A 23,583-nucleotide genomic window follows, 5' to 3' on the forward strand; every position below is an offset into this window, starting at 1 on the left:
AACAATCAGGGGCATCTAATCACCTCTAAACAAAAGATTGCCCCAGGCACTGCCAGGCCATCAAATGCTAATCAAGGTGGTCAGTTGACACATTCACACCTAACTCCAGCAGACAAGTCCTTTGTCCCACCCTGGTCATTCCACAGGTATATAAACCCATTTTCCTAGTTCCAACAGACCTCACTACCTCTAAGGATGCTTGCCAAAGATTCAGGCGAAACATCAGGAGAGAATGCCTCTAGAACATGGCCATATAGCCCGAAAAAACCTACAACAACCCAATGAGGAAATAGATTAAACTGCATTCAGGGCAGACCTGTAAGGTATATGGTAAATGTCATTTCTTGATTCTTATTTTGGGTGAAGTTTGGGGATTTGTGTACTTCTTCTACAGCAGACATAGGAACTCTAATTTAGCACATCTGGTAAGAATTCAAAAATATATAAGAAATTTGTTAAGGGATATAATAGTATATTTTATGTCTCTAATGGGCTAGAGCATGGGCAGATCTCAGTGTAAACAGTCATGAAACTTCCTCATAAAGGATTTATTATGTTTAAAATGCTTTTGAAGTTGCCTCTTCTTTCTCCTTCAGTGCCTTATAAAGCCTGCCACCCATAGATCTGTATTCAGCAGGGTAAATTATGTACTCAACATGGAGTCCAGGCTGCAGAGTTCAGCTATTGGGAAGAAAAGAGAAAACAAGCCAGCAAGTGCCTACTTTAATTGGTGCAAAACCAAAAAAAGATTTTTACCCTATTTTTTGAGCAGTGCATCAGTCTATGCATATGAATAAGGAATCTGATAAATACTAGAGGCAGCTATTGTCATTATCTGGAACTTAAGACCTTCAACTCTGAACTACTGTATACCTCTAGTTTATTTATTTATTTATTTATTTTATTATTTATTTATTTGATGCATTTATTAACCGCCATTCTCAGCCCTTTAGGGCGACTCATGGCGGTGTACATACATATAAAAGACAGTTTATTTCAGTGGTTCCCAGCCTTTTTTTTTTTTTTTTACAAGGGACCATTTGACCAAGGACCACTTTGAGCAGGGATCACTTTACCGTGAACTACATTGACCAGGGACCACTTTGACCAGGGACAACTTTGGCAGGGAGCACTTGACTAGGGACCACTTTGACCAGGGAAATTAAATTAAATAAATAAATAAAGAGGAAGGAGGCTCGCAGAAGAGATTTTTGTCCTCACGGCCCACTGCTGGTCTGTGGCTCACAGGTTAAGAACCATTCCTGTTTGTTGTTCATTCATTCAGTCCCTTCTGACTCTAGTTTCTAAAGCAGTGGTTCTCAACCTGGGGTCCCCAGATGTTTTTGGCCTTCAACTCCCAGAAATCCTAACAGCTGGTAAACTGGCTGGGATTTCTGGGAGTTGTAGGCCAAAAACATCTGGGGACCCCAGGTTGAGAACCACTGTTCTAAAGGTTCTTCTACTGGAACCAATAAATAAACTCCGAGTTACAGGTTGAGCATTCCTTATCCAGAATTCCAAAATCTAAAATTGTCCAAATGGGTGCCTAAAGTCGCAACATCTTTGTTTCCTGTTTGTTGTTCATTTGTTCAGTTGCTTCTGACTCTTATCCAGAGCTCCCTGTCGGCCGTTACCACCCCCAGCTCCTTCAAGGTCAAGCCAGTCGCTTCAAGGATGCCATCCATCCATCTTGCCCTTGGTCGGCCCCTCTTCCTTTTTCCTTCCACTTTCCCCAGCATAATTGCTTTCTCCAAGCTTTCCTGTCTTCTCATTATGTGGCCAAAATACTTCATCTTTGCCTCTAATATCCTTCCCTCCAGTGAGCAGCCGGGCTTTATTTCCTGAAGTATGGACTGGTTGGATCTTCTTGCGGTCCGAGGCACTCTCAGAACTTTTCTCCAACACCACAATTCAAAAACATCTATCTTCCTTCGCTCAGCCTTTGTTTCCTAATGATATACAAACTTTGTTTTATATATAAAATTACTACAAATATTGTATACAATCATGTTTAGGCTATATGTATAAAATGTGTATGAAGCATAAATTAATTTTGTGTCCAGGTATCTCAGTATGTATGCATATGCAAATACTGGTATTCTAACCCCCCCCCCCCCAACGCTCCAAAATAAATAAATAAAACACTTCTGGTCCCAAGCATTTCAGATCAAGGAAGCTCAGCCTGTGTATCCTAATAACAAATCTATTATCCGAGTTTCTGCCTTTGTAGGTTTTTAAGCAGAAACTGGATTGTTATTTGTCAGAAGGGCTCCATGGCAGGGGGTTAGACTGGATGGTTCCTGTGGTCTTGTCCAACTTCATGATTCTTAGATATCCAAAATACACATTTAATAAACCAGCCAGGATGTTTTAGTGGGATACATATCCACCCTAGTAAAATATTATTCTGAAGTGCTTATGGATCCTGCAGTAGTTCTGTACACAACTACCTAGTTTTATTGCTTACTGAATTATTTCTTGTTACTTCCAAGAACCCATGTTTTGACAGATGGAAGTCCTCTCCCACTTTTGACATTCTGGTGCTTAGTCAGGCAGAGGAGTCACAGCTGACAGGGAAGGCTGCTTCCCTCTAACACAGAGAGCAATGACTGTGTCTGCTGTGATATTCCAAGCCCAAAGACCATCAGGCCAAAACTGAAGCCTGTTTTGCAAAACAAACTTCGTCAGAATACTTGTTCATTTATTTTGTTTTTGTTTTCATCCTTCTTACCATTCTTCTTGCATTTAAAAAAAAGTTTTATGGGGTAACAACTCAAGTGTTTTTGTAGGTGCTTGTGTATAGTTAGGTGACAAGATGAAAATAAGCTATAGCTAATAATAATAATAATAATAATAATAATAATAATGCTTTATTTATATCCCGCCACCATCTCCCCAAGGGGACTCGGGGTGGCTTACATGAGGCCAAGCCCAACAACACATCAATAAAACAACAAAGCAGTAGGCAAATAAAACAATACAGACAATATAACTCACATATAGGAAATAACACACAAAAATTTAAAAACCTATGGCTGGGCCAGATGTATTAAATTACAATTTTAAAATAGACATTGGGTTAGGACGTATCTAAACAGGGTGTTTTAAGGTATAGTGTAGGGAGAGCAACCCAACGGGTAGTTAAAGTGCTTCTGAGGACATTTTGCAGGGAATTAATCAGAGCAGGGCATTGTTTCCTTTATTCAGGGAAGGCACACTGGAACAGCCACGTTTTCAGGCTGCTCCTAAAGACTGCCAATGTGGGGGTTGCCTGATATCCTTGGGGAGTGGGTTCCAGAGTCGGGGGGGCACCACAGAAAAGGCCCTCTCCCTCATCCCCACCAATCGCGCTTGCGAAGGAGGCGGGAGTGAGAGCAGGGCCTCTCCAGATGATCGAAGAGATTGTGTGGGTTTGTACACAGAAATGCGGTCACGCAGGTAGGCAGGCCCCAAACCGTTCAGGCCTTTGTAGGTAAGAACCTGCACCTTGAATTGGGACCGGAAAATGAACAGCAGCCAATGGAGCTCCTTAAACGGGGGTTGACCGCTCCCTGTAAGTCGTTCCAGTTAATAACTTGGCTGCCGCCCGTTGTACCAATTGAAATTTCTGCGCCGTCTTCAAGGGCAGCCCACGTAGAGTGCATTACAGTAATCCAATCTGGAGGTGACTAAGCTACCAGAGCCAGCCCTCTGTATCCGTGGATTCTAGATATATGGACTTTTTTTTGTCATTGAGAAACTGCAAGTCGCTTCTTGTGTGAGAGAATTGGCCGTCTGCAAGGATGTTGCCCAGGGGACGCCTGAATGATTTTGATGTTTTTATCATCCTTTTGGGAGGCTTATCTCATGTCCCCGCATGAAGAGCTGGAGCTGATAGAGGAAGCTCATCCGCCTCTCCCCAGATTCGAACCTGCGACCTGTCGATCTTCAGTCCTGCTGGCACAGGGGTTTAACCCACTGCGCCACTGGGGGCTCCGATATATGAACTGAAACATATGGATATATGGACTGTGAGAGCTGTTCAGTAGTGGAACTCTCTGCCCCAGAGTGTGGTGGAGGCTCCTTTTTTAAAAAAGAGGCTGGATGGTCATTTTTTCAGAGACTGGATGGAGTTTTAAACAGAGGCTGGATGGTCATTTGTTCGAGCTGCTTTGAATGCGATTTTCCTGCTTCTTGGCAGGAGGTTTCACTGGATGGCCCATGAGGTCTCTTCCAACTCTATGATTCTATTCTATGATTCTATGATTAATTTTTGCTTCTCATAGATTTAGCATGGGGATTTTGTTAACCAGTTTAAATTCATGAGCAAACCAATTTTTTTAACCTGATATTTCTTTTGAGGGGGGGGGGGGGTGAACCCCCCCCCCCCCCCGGCTCCAAGCCTGGTGACAGGAATAGAGAAATATGAAGAATGGGGAACTCATATCATTTGTGCATTATGTGATGAATATCAAAATATTTCATGGGGAAACAATAACTCTAGTTGTAAGGGAAGTTTTCTGTAATCAAACTGCAAAACAAACTTCTATCACCTTGAAGATAGGTTACTATCAGAAAAGAATGGATAAAAAGATTTATAGTGACAAAACTACCACGAACAAGTATGCAGCAATTCTTAGACAAACCTTTCTGAAAGAATGAGTTACTGAAATTGAGTGATAGTGCACTTATTTGAAACAGAACTGTACTTCACCAGTAATGAAAGAAACACATAAAGGGAAAGGATTGTTGAAAAGGATTGGATAGAATAGAGGAGGAAAGAGAAAAGTGGGAATGGAGCTGCGTCTTAATAAAGTGCTACATCTGCTGTCTTGCATTTGAAAGAAAACTACAAGCCAAAGTAAATGTGATGACACATGGGACCGTGCATTCCATGTTTATGCTTTGAAAGATGCACAAAATGAGGACAACCTTTTACTGGAACCAGAGGAAGCAGACAAAGACAAAGAGGACCTTTAACCCTTTCTTTCTCACTACTTCAGATCCTGGAAATAACCCTTTCTCTAATTCCAATCCAAGTAGAACATCCCATTTCCAAATTTTTAAATTAGAAATACTCCAAAATCGAATATTGTTGAGATGGGTGACTAAACTTTGATTACTGCTGATTCAATATACACAAACTTTCATTCACAAAATTATTAAGAATATTGTGTATAAAATTGCTTCTAGATTGTAGATATACGATGTATATGAAACATAAATGAATTTTGTTTTTAGATCTTGCTTCCATCCCCAAGGTATATATATGTATACATACTTCAACATCTGCGGGGGGGGGGGGGGGGGGAGGAAGAAAGATCTGAAATTCAAGGGTCAAACAATTTTTTTCAGGAAGAGAGCTTCACAGCTAAGGCATTACTCCAGGGAAAGCCCAGTTTTGTGTATCCTATCCACCAACTTCATTTGACTGGGTGTTGGGACATGCAACCGGGCCTCCTTGGAAGATCTCAGATTCTTAGCAGGCTAATGTGGGAGGAGTCAGTCTTTAAGATGTCCTTGTTCCAACTCATTTATGGCTTTGTAAGTCAAAACCAGCACATTGAATTGAACGCAGAACCCAAAATGGAAGCCAATACAGTTCTTGCAAGACCAGTGTTATATGGTCTCTAAAATGCACATCTAACACCAGTCTGGGTGCTGTATTTTGCAATAGCTGTAGCTTCTAAACTCTCTTGAAGTGAAACTCAATGGTCATCCCAAGATAGTAGTCTAATTGCTAAGGGAAAGTAGAGATAACTCATTCGAAAGTTGTATAAAGATGAGAGAAATATTTTGATCTACAGAAGCCCAAATCCCATTTTTACTATAATTCCATAGATAAAATATACATATTTCCTTTAAATAGAAAAAATATTTCTGGTTTATACACATATCATATATCAAACAAAGTGTATATTTGATTTATTTGTTGTGTCAGGGCAACCAGTCAAATGTAATACATTTCTAACAGAACAAAACAAATAGACAGACAAAACACAAAATTTGCAAGTTTGGTAGTTGATTAAATGTCCTTTGACCAGTATCTGGCCACTTGGAGTGCTTCTGGTGTTGCTGAAAGAAGGTCCTCCATTGTGCATCTGGCAGGGCTCAGGGTGCATTGCAGCAGGTGGTCAGTGGTTTGATCTTCTCCACACTCGCATGTTGTGGATTCCACTTTGTGGCCCCATTTCTTCAGGTTGGCTCTGCATCTCATGGTGCCAGAGCGCAGTCTGTTCAGCGCCTTCCAAGTCGCCCAGTCTTCTGTGTGCCCAGGGGGGAGTCTCTCATTTGATACATATATCAAACAAGAGAAAAAGCAGATGGGTATACTGACAATCAAAACTGTCACCAACATGTAATACTACAAATACATATTCTTGTGTAATTGCCATCTCAAAATCAGAAATGTTGTGGCTTATTTGACCATGAGACTTCTAGTCACAAAGAGACTATAGTAATGTATAGTGTTCTGTACTATACATTAGAATAGTATATAATGTATTCTGAAGAAGACATGGTATTTCTTTCCTAGAAGGAAACTATCCAAGCACATGTGACACAGTGTCATAAACTAGTCAAACCACCCATTTCTTTAAATTAGATGCAATTCTTCTGACGAAAAAATGCTCAAGGTAGGTCTAAAAAAGGCACTCAGAGGGAATGACTCAGGTCAATCAATATTTATCAATACACACCTGACAGACCTGCCATAAGGAGTGTCTTGCTAGACCCATTTTAGATAATATGCATCTTCCATTATTTTTTTCTCAAATTTATGTTTTAAAAAAGAATTCAGAAACAATACCCTTGATGGTATGTAGAATGAGACTGATTCTCTTAGGGTCCTTCCAGACAGGACCCAAAATGTGGGTGCTGTTAGTCTTTTACCTCAGGTGTCCAAATGACACCTCTGGTAAAAGAGGATCAATTCGGGACAAAGCACGTAAACTCTGCTTTGTCCTGAATTAATTTGATGCCTCATTAGATCCGGGCCTTCCTGAAAATGAACGAATGATTTGATATTTTTATTCCTAATGAACGAATGATTTGATATTTTTATCATCCTTGTGGGAGGCTTCTCTCATGTCCCCGTATGAGGAGCTGGAGCTGATAAAGGGAGCTCATCTGCCTCTCCCCGGATTCGAACCTGTGACCTGTCAGTCTTCAGTCCTGCCAACACAGGGGTTTAACCCACTGCGCCACCGGGGACTCAGCAATGTGGATGAAAATGGGTAAAAGTAACTTGCTTTACGGGCTAAATTAAATTGCTGTCTGGAAGCATGTTTATTCTGCACGTCAGGAACAAACTAGAGACTTCCAAACTTTGGTCTTCCAGCTATTTTGAACTCAGCTTCCAGAATCTGTCAGGGGTGATTTGAATGCAATATTCCTGCTTCTTGGCAGGGGGTTGGACTGGATGGCCCATGAGGTCTCTTCCAACTCTTCGATTCTATGATTCTATGATTAAGACTCATACACTTGGGCTAATGATCAGAGATTTTGGGAGCTGAAGTCCAAAACACCTGGAAGATCAGAGTTTGAGAATCATGGTGGAACAGAGTAACAAACAAAACAATCTTCAGGCGGGGGGGCCTTTTATTTAATCATCCCACTGCTTGCCACCATTTGAAACGTGGTTACAAAGGATCAAATGCTTGCTGATTACTGAACAATGTTTCAATATGAGTTTCATTCAATCTATTCTTTCTTCGCAAAAGGACTGTTCTACTAATACATAAAAACGAACTTCACACTATCTTTAACCTATCCCTTTGACCAATTTTCCAGCTGCTTCTCAGCTATGTCCTCCCAGACCCGATCTCATTGACCAACTCTCATAGACTGCCCCCAGCTGACTAACTAACTGGCATAGAATGTTCAGTTGGGCTTCTCCAACTGTCATTCTTGCCTCTGCCCCTTTTTCAAATCTTGGCACCTGCTCATTTGCATACAGCCAATCAGGTTGTTCTCATGCAAATAGCTCTCCACTGGTGCTATCATTCTCTGGGCACCCCAAAATGGCTGCTCACACGCCAGCATTTTCAGGTAGGTCACTTCCTAACTTTCTAAAATGAGATTGTGGATGTCAGATCACAAAGATTGTCATGTGTTTTAGTGGCAAGGCTGCCTGTAGCACAGCACTGGCTTTTGGGTATCTAAACCAGATAAACCTGGCATGATATACTAATGCCAAACACACCAACTTCTTCAAAATCAGGAGCTGCTCCAGTTGACACCAAGCATGTTTCTTCCAGGCATCAATAGGGTAACACTTTATTATCTCTTGAGATTTCATGGATGTTAGTACAGTACTCAACAGGGTTAGCCTGCAGGCAGTATTAGACCTTGTTTGCTCTGTCTGATTCTTAAGGTTTACAGATGAAGCCCAGCTTGTTTGGTTTTCAGAGCTTCCTTCTGGCTCTTTTTTTCCACTCAACCCACTTGCTCAAACTGGCCGAAGGGGCAAAGGCCCTCTAGGAAGTACCAATGTCTATGTCTTCTCCACATGTCAGTCAATTTAGCAATGTGTTTTGAGAATTAGTCTTTAACAAGAAAGGGTAATATAGTATTCCATGTCCAAACAGTTGTGTCCATTGCATATTAAATGAAACTGCTCAACTTAAAAGAATTTCAATTGAAATGTATGGGAGAAATGAAGTGAACTAATGTTCAGCTTTCACCTGAGCTCCAGAATGAAATTCTGCAATGTGATATCCTCCATACCAGCATCGGGGGTGGAAATTGCCAGTAGGATGAATACTTTGGGAAAATGTTTTTAAACGTCCAGTCAAGTTACACTGGAACACACTCAAATTTGACTCAAACACACTGTCTGCCATATTACCATTCACCAGCCATTTTTGTTTTGCAGCCCACTTTCAGCAGGGGTCTGCATTCCAACAAAATACAAGAAACCTAGACTTCTGTTACAATACCTTTGCCTTTTAAAGGTCTTTTGGGCCTTATTATTTTAATCCTTGTGTAGACTGATTTATCATTTCAAACATCTGTCAGCTGTGCTTTGTCTGGTAATGGATAGCGATAGTGTTCCTGATTTTTAGCAGCAGCTGTTAGAGGTTCATTAGTTTCTCTCTCAAAGGGTGCAGATAACTGTAATATTTTTCTTTGTTAATTATCTCTTCTGTGTTACAATAACAGAGGATCTGAAATTCGCTCAGCTTCCTGCATTCCAAAGCTGTCAGGTATACCATTAGTTTTAATCAAATAATTCTAATTTTTCATTCCCAACTTCAAAAGATGAGACACATGGGTGAAAGGCAACCCTTAAATAGGGAACCAATTTTTCTCTGTGTGGAGTTTGAGGCTACAATGAGGAGTCAGTTGTGGTAAATGTGGAATATCATTTGTAGCTATTGAACTAAAAGAGTCAAGAACTCAGTTATATATTTCTGGTATCTCAGATTGCTGGAAGCCTATTTGATGAAAAATTACCACAGGAGACACAAGATAATCACATAAATTCATACTTTATCCTGTTTTTCTTCTTCTGTAAACCATTAATAGCTCTGGGTTTGTTTGTTTTTTTAAAAAAATGTAACTGAGTGCATGTTACAAGAGCTGCAACACTGCAGCAGAAAGATCTCAAACCACTCCAGCAGTTTTATATCTGATTTGACTATTGCTATCAAAAAACCTGGAAGATTGATATGCATGGGTCAAATTTACCTTGTAGGCCAGAAGATGGCAACTTTTTGGCCAGTGACATCTAATAACTAGTGAGTGGTAAATCAGTTCTGGGTTTTCATCTGAAATTTAAAGAACATATTCAATGAGCTGAACCCCTTCTTCTGAAGTTAAGTATCTTTCATGTCTCCTATATTCCTTACATTTGACTATACTGAGTTGTAGCCTAAACCATGGCAAGGTTCAAATGTTCCCAACTGACCTTCTAGGTCTGTCTATCTGTCTATCCATCTATCCATCCATTGGATTTATACACCACCTTTCTACCAGAATGAGATTAAAGGGAGATGACAATAATTTTAAAATATACCATCAAAACAGTTATTTTATAAAAGTTAAAGAAGAATTAAACATGCTAAAAAATAATTCCTCCTGGTTCTTATAAAGTCATGAAATCTTAAATCCAGTTCCTCAGTCTAAACCACTGGTCAAAAGAAGAAGGTGTTCGGCAGGCTTTGGTTACCTGACATTTCTTTATTATTATTGCACCATCAGCCTCGTTATTTTTTTATTAAAATATACCTACCCCATACTATGGCAGAAAATCTCAAGACAGCTTTATCCAAGTTATCTTATTCTCACCATTCAAATTTTGGTCTACTTGACCTGGAACCAAGCTCCAAACTGGTACTGGCCTTATGGTAGGCATGGGCAGACTTCAGCCTTCCAGGTGCTTTAGACTTCAACTTCCACAATTCCTTGTGGGAGATGAAATCCTAAGCACTGGTGGGCTGTAATTTGCCCATTCCTTTCCTTTGGGTGTCTCAGTTTCTCAGTAGCATGAGAGGAAGAAATGTATCCTTCCATTTTTGCCTTTCTATCATGTTTTGCTCCATTGCACCAAATTCTATCCCTAACTAACCAGGGAAAACTGGGAGTGGGACAAAGTACACTGTTATTTCTTATTTCATATAGACTCAGAGGCTTCTCATTACACTTGTGTGTTACACTTAAACTCTAGAGCCAACACACTAATGTGTTGGGACAGATAGTTTGGAGATCTCTGCCTTATCCAGAATTTTGGCAGAATAAGATTAGATCTGCAATCTTGTAGTTCATCTCTAAACTTATTATCACCCAGATCAGTCAAACAATCTCATGGGGATATTAGAAAAATAAAGTATATTTAATAGAATGATTGGAAACAAGTGCATCAGATGTTTCAGTTTCCTCAATGATGTCTGTTGGAAAGGGAGTGATAAAGTGAGATTGGCGGGGACGAGGAGCAGGGCCTTCTCGGTGGTGGCCCCCCGCCTGTGGAATTCACTCCCCGGGGAAATTAGATCTGCAACATCGCTCCTTTCTTTTCGGAAAAAAACTAAAAACATGGATCTGGGACCAGGCATTTGGACAAGCGGGCAGATAAAGAAAGAACTTCGATGATAACTAGGAAATGATTAACGGATTGGATCTATGGAACTCTGGAAAACGAAACGCTGATTATAAGAATGATTTTATAGGATGTTTTATATGATGTATTATGTACTGGCTGTTGACTGTTTTTAATTGTGATAACTGTTTTAATTATGTTTTTTGTATATTTTTGTATATTTTGTATAGGCATCGAATTCTGCCTTTTCTGTAAGCCGCCCTGAGTCCCCCTTACGGGGTTGAGAAGGGCGGAGTAAAAGTACCAGAAATAAAATAAAATAATAAATAAATAAAATAAACAGCATCCCAGGAATAGTATAATCTATATCAGTAGTGTCAAATTTGTGACCGCCTAGCTGTTTTAGACTTCAGATCCCTGGATTACTTGCAATAGGACAAGGTGACTAGGGCTTCTAGGTGTTGAAGGCCCAAACATCTGGAGGGTGTTGGTCTAGATGGAGCTGGTGTGCTTTTGCCATCTTGTCATAAACTCATATGGCATCAAGGTGACAAGTAAATCTAGAGCAGTGGTTCTCTATCTGTGGGTTTTGGCTTTCAACTCCCAGAAATCCTAACAGCTGGTAAACTGGCTGGGATTTCTGGGAGTTGTAGGCCAAAACACCTGGGGACCCACAGGTTGAGAACCACTGATCTAGAAGATTTCTGACTGTTAAAGCATAGTGAGAGAATATTGGAAAAGCTGTGACTCCCATAATTACAATGTTTTCATCAGATCATTCTTCTACATTTTTTGTGGCCATTGCTAAGTAATAGGTTCCCAATCTTGTTCAAAGATCAACAGTAGCCCCCCCCCCCCCCCCCCCCGGTGTATTGCATTTTGCATCAGATCAGGGCTGCTTGCATTTGATCAGATATATTGTATTTGGGAATGGCAATACATGTTTATTTTATGATATAGATTTAGCTCATGCATTTGATTTTGTTAGTTGTCACCAGCAGCTTCTTTGAAGTAGGACAGCTCATGGATAGCTGAGACACACACACACACAGAGGGAGATAGATATAAAGGTTTGAGCAATACATTATGACTCTTGAACAGAATTGGAATTCCCAGTCAGCCATGGAAACCCAGTGGGCAGCCTTGGGTAAGCCACACACTCTCAGCTTCCTCCTAACAAAGGCTGCCGATAAAATCCTGTGATAGGGTTGCCTTAGGGTTGCCATAAATCAAAAATGACTGTAAGATACACAACAACAATGAAACTGAAAGAAAGCAGCAATAGGAGATTTGTTAATGGCTTTAGTAACACATGATAAATTAGCTGTCAAGGGGTAGTTTTCTTTGATTGTCAAATGGTAATTCAGAGAGAGTGGCCACTAAAGGCACACAACTGTCCCTATTTTTACTCCCTCGCTTCTGTAGACGCTATATTTATTTATTTACCCTATCTTTCTCTACTCCAAAGCTTTACATATGACAACTATTCAGTAATGCCTTTGGACAACAAACAGTTAAAATACATTTAAGTTTAAACTTAAAATTAAATGCACATTAAAGCATATAAAACATTGCATTCACTATTAAATTTACAAAATTTTGTGAATATACCTTATGGATGTTACACTCAGTAATCAGAGAAAGATATCATTACCTGCTAGGACTTTAAGATTGTCTGGGGAGGCCCTCGATCCTGCCTGCATCACAATCCTGCCTTGTGATGCAGGCAGGATTGTCTCGATCCTGCCTGCATCACAAACATGTTTGGTGGGGATGAGAGACAGGGCCTTCTCAGTGGTGGCCCCTTGGCTATGGAGCACGCTTCCTGGGGACATTAGATCAGTTCCCTCCCTCTTAACATTTTGGAAAAGAGTCAAGACTTGGTTGTTTGAAAATGCAAGGTAAATGACATGAATTGGAACAACTGGACGGCGAGATTAGACAACGTTTTTATTAGGAGACGTAATTGATGTATGTTTTTAATATTGTTATGATTTTATATTATGTGTTCTTGCTTTTAAATGTTTTATGGTGTATTGGGCATCTAATCGTTGCCTCTGTAAACCACCCTGAGTCGCCTGAGGGCTGAGAAGGGTGGTATACAAATACAGTAAATAAGTCAATCATTCTTGCTGCAGGTACTGAGTTTCTGAGGTCTTTGTTGGTAGATAGTAACAACATTGCATATATGTATAATCCTGTGTGCTAAACTTCAGCCATTAAAAAAACATTGTTGGAATGACATCAGTTCCAGTTCATAAGTATATATCAGTATCAAAGTTATTGTGGCACTACAGCTCCCAGAATCCCCCACTCAGCCTCTGAGCTGAATTCGTTGGAAATTTCTGAAACATGTAGTCATAAGAAATGACTAAGATAATACTTGTGTTGCTATTGAAGGAGTATAACTTCCAGGCCATCTTACTTTTCTCGCTGGTAAGTTAACATTACTTTTGAATAATATCATTGAAGAAGGCAAAAAAAAAAATTCTGATGATTAGACAGAGTGAGGAAATAAACTTTAGGTGTCAAAAAAGGACAACAAATTGTTAGTTGTTTAATATGTTAATACTGTGTTGTTGGTTTTTTTTACTGTTGGATGGCTGTAAGTGCCTGAGGGATTTTCTGCCTTCTGTGCCAAAATGACTTGGCTGCCTTTGGGTACTGTACATCTTGCCTTGTGTGTGTTTCTACCATTTGCTACCATCTGCCTCAAGCAGAAAAATGTCTTTGCCCAGCCCTGGGTGAATGGCTATATGATTATTGCTGTATGGGGCCTGGGGTGTTCCCCTTTCTGCCGGGCCAGCTTACACAGATTAGAAAAGCCATGTGGAAACAGTTTCTGTCCCTAGCCATTGGCAGTAGGTAACGGCTGGCAGGACCACAAAAGGCTTTACACATTGTGCATAACCCACGTGGCCTGCCACTCTGCACAATACGGTCTTCCCAGGGAAGCTGTTTTAAAGTAACTTCCCATTGTGCTACCCAGTCACCCCCGCTGTGTGGTTCTTTGATAAGCCAATTCTCTTCTATAGGATTCTACTTTCCAAATCTTTGTGGACCGTCAAGAAAAGTAACTGTAAACTATCACCAGTTGTTTAGCCTTTTCCATTGAATACAAATCACATTTAGAAGTCTGTTCTCCTCCTGATTTTTTAAATAAATTACTAAATTAAAATAATGCAAAATGTATGTACATGATATTATAGAAATAAGCAGTCTTAGATATTTATTGTAGTACTGTATTCCTAGATTTTAAATTTTTGGCACAGCATTATTAGAATATGCAATTTCCTTGTTTAAATAAAGTGCAATTGTCACCTTCAGTACTCTTCGGTACAGACATATATCCCTACATACCCATCAGTATGTCCACATTGTCGTGACTTGTGTGTGGTTTCTTGCTGATTTTTGCTACGTATCAGATTTGGTTACAAAATTCAGAAAAGGTATTGTGACAAAAGCAGTACTCAATAATATAGCTGCGGTGGCGCAGTGGGTTAAACCCTTGTGCTGGCTGAACTACTGACCTGAAGGTCATCAGTTTGAATCCACAAGACAGGGTCGATGCCCAACAATGTCTGGAAGGACAGCAGATTCCACCTTCAATGGAGATACTGAGTCTACACTGCCATATAATTCAGTTCAAAGCAGATAATCTGGATTTTATATAGCTGTGTAGAAGGGGTCATAGAGATTCAGTTCTGCTTAGATACATATTGATTGTGAGACATTTGTCCATAGGTCTTATGTTATTAGCACTGTTGTGTTGTCAGATTTATAAATAGGATTCATCAAATTCTGATGAAGTTTGCTGCAAGGAAAGTTTAATGTTTTGTTTTTTCTTGCCATGTTGTTAAACAGTGTTAGCCATCTTTAATGTAAAAGCTGGCTGCATACAAAGTCTAGTGACATTTGTGTTAGAAGTTTATGAAGTTTTTGTTACTGTCCCTCTATATAATCCTTTTCATTCTTTATTCATTTGGGGTGGGAAAAGCCCACTTTCCTGCTAAGCACATTTCCTAAATCTCTTTGAAGACTGTCTCCCTGCACATAGGAGACTCCTGGGGACTGGAACATCTGTGAACTTTCCTGCAGTTAGGAGTATATCAGCACTACAGCTTGTTCAAGCAGCAGAGCTAACCCGCAGATAATTACAATTTGAAATTAGTATTTTAATGAACTGATTTGAGCAAAGGTAAAATTAAATCTCCCAGGCATTGGAAAAGTCTATAAGAAGGGAAAATCATTAAACTATAAAGTTCAGCAGACGGGTGGTCAGCAGGTGCTGTTTGGAAACGAGTGCTAACTATGCTTCTTTCAATCAGCAAGTAACAAAAAGTAATTTGGGTGCTGTCCAGGGAGGTGTTGAAGCATTTGCATGTGGGTTGTTATTTTTGGGGAAATGAGATTTATAGATACTTCCTGGGGAGCAAGTGTTGAAATGATAAATGGAAAATGTTCAACATCATGCACTTCACAAAAACCTGCAAACTCTGGTGCAGTTCTTTATCACCTTTTGTCTCAGGAAGAAAGAGAAAGACATGTAAAAATGCACAAAACAGCACCTTGAAAATGCTCTTTTCTAGTACTTTACTTGTTACTGTCCTTGCTACCTTCATCCTGGAATTGAGAAATAAGTCCTTTGTTTGTTATTGTTATCATCATATCTATGTTTTCATTCATAATAATCCAATTATCTAATCCATCTTCAGTTCGGATATTGCAAAAAAGAAAATAAAATGCAGAATATAAATGATGATGATGATGACGATGATGATGATGACGATGACAAAAGCATCCCTTATCCAAAATGCTTAGAACCAGAAGTGTTCTGAATTTTGATTTTTTTTTTCAGATATTGGAATAATTACATATACATAATGAGATCTCTTAGAGATGGGACCCAATTTTAACCACAAAATTCCTGTGTTTCATATGCACTTTGCACACATATCTAGAAGTAATTTTATACACAATCTTTTAATATTTGTATACCTAAACAAAGTTCAGAAAGCAAAGAAGTCACTATCTCAGGTACTCATGTGGACAATTTCAGATTTTGGAGCAATTTGGATTTTTGGATTCTGGGCAAGGGATACTTAACTGTGTATGTGTGATTTTTTTTGCATGTTTTAATAACTATATCCTTATTTAAAATTAATCTATACAGTTAAAGCTATTCAAAATTAATTTAAAGGACAACCATTAAAATCGACGTAACACATTTAAAAACTCATTGTGGTTAATTAGTAGAGCTTATTGGCATAGGACCCTTTTCACTGTTTGGCCAAGGACAACAAGGAAGGAGTCATTCTGACCGCCTTCGGGAGAGAGTTCAAAGTCTCCAGTGGCATAAGGGGAGGAAACAAAGAAGAATTTACTGGAAAATGGAGACTGGCCTTTGGGTGTTTAAAAAAGAAGACAAAAACAGATTTTGAAATAGCTGAATGGGAAATTTATTAGTGTAATCTTAAGGACAGACTTTTTTTTGTTAGATACTAGTTCCATATTGTGTGGTGTCAGAAGTCATGGGTGGTGGTTCACGGGTGGGAGTGGGGAGGTGGTGGGACAGGGGAAATAACACTTGTATGTTGATGGTTGAATCCCAAAGATTGTGTGTTGTTGTTTTTTCTCATATATCACAATAAAAAATTATACAAAAAAGAGGGTGTTTCAAAGTCTGAGAGCTACCACTGAGAAGGTCCTCTCACTTGTTTCTACCAGATATGCCTGAGAAACTAATGAGATAGAGAGAAGGTCCTCTCACAAGAGCTCACATATACTCATATAAAGAGACACAGTTTTTCAAATAGCCTGGGCCTAGATGATATAGGGCTTTATAAGTCATAATCAAAACATGAATTGTAGCTTGAAATGGACCAGCAGCCAAGCAGTTGTTGCAACAAGAGAGTTTTATGCACCTTATAGCCAGACCCAGTTAACAATCTAGCGACAGTGCTACGGCCAAATGAAATTTCTGAGCATTTTTCAAAGGCATTTCAATGTGCAGCGTATTACAGTAATCTAAGCAGGATACATTGAATCAAAATCATCTGACCACAGGGCATGTGTTGCCATGGTCGATCATATGTCCTTTTTAGGTATTGGGATGACATAACTTGGGATGTGTCCAGTGAAAGCCAGGGATCCTTTGAATCATTCGAAAGTGACAAAGAATGGCAAGTTAGTAGTGAAAAGCAAACACATTGAAATTATAGTTGGCAAAGTGTTTAATCCCATTACCTTTCTACTGGAAGTAGAATATTTTAACAATAATTGTAATTGGTGTTTAAGCTTATATTACAGTACCACAAAGCACTAATAAAATAATGGTGAAATAAAAGCCACCAGTGATTTTATTATTTCTTCCTTTTCATCCCTTTCTGGAGTTTTTGAAAGAAGAAGACAGCAGACTAAATATTTGAAGAGCTCACTTTTCAACCAACACACCCAGGGAAATGTGATGGCCACAGGAACAGCTGTAACTGCTTAAGATACCCTGCAGTGTGGGGCTGATTTTGTCTACTGCAGGGTAAAATCATGTTATGTGGCCTTGCCCTGAATTGGAGCAAGAATGTGGAGAGGATTCCTGGTTGTGTCTGCTTTGCTGTTCTGCCTCCTGTTTTCCCAGAATCATTCCTAAATAATTGATTTTTTTTTAATGGAGGCGGGGGGACATAAAACATTGTGTAAGGGCACTCATTAAACTTTTTTTTTTGGTCGTTCAGGAGCGACTTGAGAAACTGCAAGTCACTTCCGGTGTGAGAGAATTGGCCGTCTGGAAGGACATTGCCCTGAGAACACCTGGATGTTGTGATGTTTTAACATCCATGTTAGAAGCTGGAGCTGATAGAGGGAGCTCATCCACACCCTTCCTGGATTTGAACCTGCGACCTGTCAGTCTTCAGTCATGCCGGCACAGGGGTTTAACCCACTGAGCCACCGGGGGCTCCTACTCATTAAACTAAAAATATTTTTAGTTTAATTTTTACTCATTAAACTAAAAATATTTTACATGCCTTCCATTTATATTTTTTGCTTATTTTTTCCTCTTCCAGTTTGATATGTAGCATTTTGTAAAGAGGCTTCCATTTTTAAAGTAAAGGCTTAGAAAAAGCTGAACATAGTTCATAATTATCTCCCTTCCTTTTTTCTCAACTTAGGTTCCAAGTGCGTATTAGAATTTATCAGCACTACCAGCTTTTCGGAAAGTGATATATTGCCTTGGAAAATATTAATATCAACAATTAGTGTACTGATATATAGTTCACTTCTGTCATTTCTCATCCGCTTTCTGTCATTTTCCTATTATGCGGCGCTGACAATTCCCTAAAGATTTAGAAGAGATATGGCTTCAGGGGAAGTTGTACCACTAATCATTGATAGCCATGTTTTGTTGTAGCGGGATCTGCTTTCAGTTTTGTCAGCAGAGGGGTTGGTGTGTGAATCTCTCTGCAGAGAATATAGTTCTTCATAAGATTCATCTACAAGCAGAAAATTTAATGGGCTGCAAGATTCAATCATGAGAGGTTTTCCCCCTCTTTCTTTCTTGCTGAAGCAGCTTGTCATTTTACTTAACTATAGGAGACAGGACAGAATTGTTAAAGCAATCCAATTATATAAGCTGTTGAACAAGGGATTTCTGGAAACTTTTCATTAGTCTAGTAAAACTGTAATAACGGATGGTGCTTTACCAATTGCTGGGTGTGGGACACAATTTGCAAATTCTGAATGGATAAGGATTTGAATTTGGACCTTATCGCATGGGCAGGGATAAAGTGGGGGACAACTGGGGAAATTGTGTGGAAGCAGAGGGAGCCGTCAGGCTCTGTTATCTCCCTTCAGGACCCGTAATCTCCCTTCCCATGACATTTCCAGTCTGTTTCCACTTCCTCTTTGCCTCCTCTCATATGCCAGCACAGAGTCCCACCAGAAATAGTGCTGCATCATGTGATGGGCTTTGGGGGACTTGGTACCAGCAAAGGAGAGAAACTGAGAAAAGATATTCATTCTCTGTGTCTAGTAAGATCATGTCACCCAACCCACACCAGTACTGTGGATAAAATCCTATTTGCAGGTAACTGAAACTTCAGACACTGTGGTCATTTTTGAAAAACCCACTATCATTGTTGACATGACATTCTCCTGTGACAAGTTAATGAACAAACAAGAGTTCATAATTAGAAATTGGAGGGTGCTTGGAGCATCTAGATATAAAAAGTGAACTCCATACTGAACATGGGACTCCAGTGTGATGCTCTTTCAAAAATAACTACCAACTCAAAGACAGGAGGGCCATTCCAAGGTTCAGGCCCTGGCATTTCCACTTATAAGGACCAAGTGAACGACCACATCCTTGATTTATACTAGGTGCTAAGCAAAAGAGACTCCAAGAACTAAAGGATTCAATTAGCAGGTGCTAAGAATGTCATGGAGGAGGTTCAGTCTTTTTTCTCCTTAACCTTTCTTTTCTTGTGATCTGCTGCACAAAGGGAAGATCTTGGTTTGTCAAAAACTACGTAAAAGCAAATCCCTAGATTCAAGTAAAAATCTAGTTCTCTAAATCGAAATTAAAAATAACCAATTATTCAAGCAATTCAGTGCAGAGAATCATAATGAGCAGTCAGTAAATGAAACAATAAATAAAACCTACTCCACTTATTGGGGAAGGGGATAGCCCCTAATAAAATCCATGTGTCCGCTGCAGCCAAATTTTGTCCCTTCCGTTCTGCCCTGTACATGTTAAATATCCGGAGCCAGACCTTATCCCACAGCAAGATCACACTTCCTCCTTACAATTTCATTGTCATTTGCATGTAATGCTCTTTATAAATCTAACTTCGGCACAATCACCACTTTATCTGCAATATTACAGATTGAGTTGTTGTTTTCTCTCTGTAAACCATATGCTCACATCCAGCTTTTGGCCATTCAGAAAGATTTATTATTCAAACTATAATCACTCTGAGCTGGAAGGTATATTAGGCAACTGTTAAATTTCACAATTTGATATATCCGCCGTTTTATATGTGTGCATGCACAACCCAAAGAATTCAAGGGGGGGGGGGGGGAGAGAAGAAAGTCAGACTCAACATACTTGGCAGATCATGACAGTCCTCTGCCTTCCTGGAACTACAAGGTATACATGACTTTGGCCCTCCACTGTGAATCTATGCACTGTAAGTCCATATACATTTGAGTGCTGGAGATTCATGGCAGAGAATGCGGCTTGTTTTGTTGATCTGTCCATTGCTTTTCCAGGTAAAAGACCTTATCAGGACAAAGGCACCACATAAAAGGGCACTTTGAGACCACTCACAGCCCTTTCGTCAAGGGCAAAAGCTGTCAGCAGAAATAATGCTGAAGAGCTTTTCTAGTTCAAGAACACACAGGTTTTAGAAAACATGTAAAGGCTGCACTGAATATGGACTTTGCTGGGTAATTTTCAGTTAAGAGTACTTAATTGCTAGAATCCCATACCATATTCCTGATGGTGATTATATCTACTGTTATAAACCTTATTGCACCTATTGCACCCTTTGCTGTAGGAAATACACATTTAATTAACAGTAATGTCCAAGCTCTGCTTATTATGTTAAATGATGAGAATCTTTTCTAATTTTCTTACCAAAAAGAAATGTACTGGGATATAGTGTTATAAGAAGGGTTGTGCAATATGTGTGTGATAAAATGTTCATGCTTATGTGCAGTTAACACATAGCGTGAGACTTAATTGATCTTGAATGTCTGACTGAAAATTTAATACAACATTTTAAAGTGCGTGAATCAAAGAAATTTAGAATTCTGTCATAAATTATTTTAAAAATTGATATATTCAGTGGAATCAATGAATTTTCAGGCTGATAAAAAAGCAGCAATTCCTGTGTTTCATAATTTTGAGTTCTAACCGTTTTTTACTCTGGCACTTCAATGGTTTTATCTTGTTGTATACAGCTATAGATGGGCAAAAATTTAATAAAACCAATAATGTGATTTGAATGTGGAGAAAATATTCATTTTTGTAACTGAAATTATTTATTTGGTTAATCACATAGTATTTACAAGAAGCTTGTATACTTTCTCCTGTGGTATAAAAGAGGTGCACTTGCTCAGTTCCACCCAAAATGTTGAGAATTTGTATTTTCAAGTCTAATATTCTTGCAGTGTAGTTATAAATAAATGCAGCTATTAAAAGATAAAATGAAAGAAAATCTTATTGTTCAGACTTCTCTTGTTTTGCCAGTATAATATAATTATCAATAAACTACAGCACCAAATGTTATCATTCATTCATTAATAAGCTTATCATCTTTGGTTGGGACTTATCACATGACATGGCTTCTCCCTTGTTGCTCTCCTGGTGGGAGATAACTTAGAAAGTATTTCTAAGTATTTTAACGGGCACTTAAAATACTTAGAAAAACACACGGTAATCGATTGCTGACATACCAATAAGAAAGGCCTCACCATGTCATCTTTCACAAGATGCAGGCATCTAGAAGGGCTGCTGGTGGAGCCATTTCATTAATGTGAGACTTTATAGCTAGACTCATGCACAACTTGACCTGGTTATGCAAGAGCTACTCAATATGGCAGTATTGTTGTAAGCTACCTTAATCATTTTATCCTGTAAAGACAGGATAACACTGTTTTTCCTTAGTATTTATATTATTTTCTTGTTCTCTTTTCAAATAGATATGCTGTGATGCTAAGCAAATCATTCGTGCTACGGATTTATTGGACTGGGAGGACAAAGATACTGCAGAAACACTGGTTGATAACATAGTCCATTCAAAGATCGTCAATCCTTTACGCCTTTTTGTGAAGCCATCACCAGGACTGAAACATGGGCAGATGTCATATTCGGACAGCATAGACAACTTTTGGGATTGGTTATCCAACATCACTGAAGTTCAAGAATCTCTTCAACGAACTAAACGCAGACCAATTGTAAAAACTGGGAAATTCAAGAAAATGTTTGGATGGGGTGACTTCCATTCTAACATCAAAACTGTGAAGCTGAATCTTCTCATAACAGGGAAAATTGTTGACCATGGCAATGGAACCTTCAGTGTTTATTTCCGGCACAATTCAACCGGACTTGGAAATGTTTCGGTGAGCCTCGTGCCACCTTCTAAGGTGGTGGAGTTTGAACCTTCACCTCAGTCAGCTTTAGAGACCAAGGAGTCCAAGTCTTTCAACTGTCGAATTGAATATGAGAAAACAGACAGGGCTAAGAAAACTGCATTGTGTAATTTTGACCCTTCAAAGATTTGCTACCAAGAGCAGACGCAAAGCCATGTATCCTGGTTGTGTTCCAAACCATTTAAAGTCATCTGTATTTACATTGCTTTTTACAGTGTTGACTACAAACTGGTGCAGAAAGTCTGCCCTGACTACAACTACCACAGCGAGACACCCTATTTATCTTCTGGATGATACACTCTCTCCAATTTTCAAGGACTGTGAAATCTGAATATTGATAATCTGTCTAAAATTCCACTTAAAATGTCTTAAGGCAGTGCTTCCCAATCAGGTTAAAATAAACGCATTCTTCCCCTGAAAATTATCCCCTTCCATGGGCTGGTTCACCCATGTATATTTTGCAGTTGATGGCTACAACATCAAGTAGCAATGTGCATGTTGTCAATATATCGTCTGGGATCAAGCACCACATAAATTCCTTCCAGAGCAGTTCAGAGACACATGTCTTTTAGTGGAGTTGGTTCAGCCACTCAGCCGCAGTTCAACATAATGAGTAATTGTGGTTGTGCATGTGTATCAGCCATACGTCTGTGCTGTTACCATAAACATTTTCACATTCAGGTACCCTAATGTTGCTTTAGAAAAACATTTAATTTCTGGATGTTTTTTTAAAAAGCTATTCTAATTATAGGGAAAGAAACAACCACCACTAACAATATGGGGATGAGACGCCAAGAACAATCTCACATGTAAGCAATGTGTACCATTCAACTGATCTGAAAACTGCAAAAAATCTAACACCAACTGTTTGGTGTTGAAGGAGGCACTGCAGTCCCTTGGTGTTATAGGTTTGGCCAGAACTGCTGTTGAATGCAAATGTGTCGAGGCAAATATTCAGGGCCCTGTAGAAATGACACTTAAATGGGCATCTGTATGAATTTAGGGGAAAATTAAACAGTAGTATGAGGTTATGGGGGGGGGGGAACATTACTGTGCAGGGCTTACACGTCACTACATTTGCCATAAATTCTGCCTAAAGTTTAGGCAAAAAATTATGTAGAGAGTGAATGTTGCAACAGGTTTCTGTGAGATTTGCATAGCCTATTCATGAATGAATCTTTCACAAAATTTTGTTAAAGGCTTGCCATTTAACTATAGTGTAGCAGACTTGAGTCCAGATAATGCAGTGTGGGTGTATCATTTGTACGCCTAAGAAGCCATGTTTATATCAGTTCCTGAAGTGCACTAGTATAATTTTTACACCCACTCCTGAGTTTAAAAGTCTAACTTTATTGCTACTCCTATATGAAAATTTGCCATTAGTGAAATAGAATAAAACAGGGTCCTAATGAAATACA

General features: G+C 39.2%; 1 protein-coding gene across 2 annotated transcripts in view; it reads left to right on the forward strand.

Moving 5' to 3' along the window:
- NXPH2 (neurexophilin 2) overlaps window positions 1–23,203 on the forward strand; it is a 35,998-nt gene extending 12,795 nt beyond the window's left edge. For both annotated transcript variants that reach the window (XM_060776143.2, XM_060776147.2), the window contains exon 2: window positions 21,716–23,203. In XM_060776143.2, coding sequence (XP_060632126.1) covers window positions 21,716–22,459 — 744 coding nt within the window. In that variant the 3' untranslated portion in view covers window positions 22,460–23,203. The remainder of the gene's footprint in view (window positions 1–21,715) is intronic.
- The last annotated feature ends 380 nt before the right edge of the window (window positions 23,204–23,583 follow it).

The sequence above is a fragment of the Anolis sagrei genome, chromosome 1 (assembly GCF_037176765.1).
Source record: "Anolis sagrei isolate rAnoSag1 chromosome 1, rAnoSag1.mat, whole genome shotgun sequence".
Classification (NCBI taxonomy): domain Eukaryota; kingdom Metazoa; phylum Chordata; class Lepidosauria; order Squamata; family Dactyloidae; genus Anolis; species Anolis sagrei.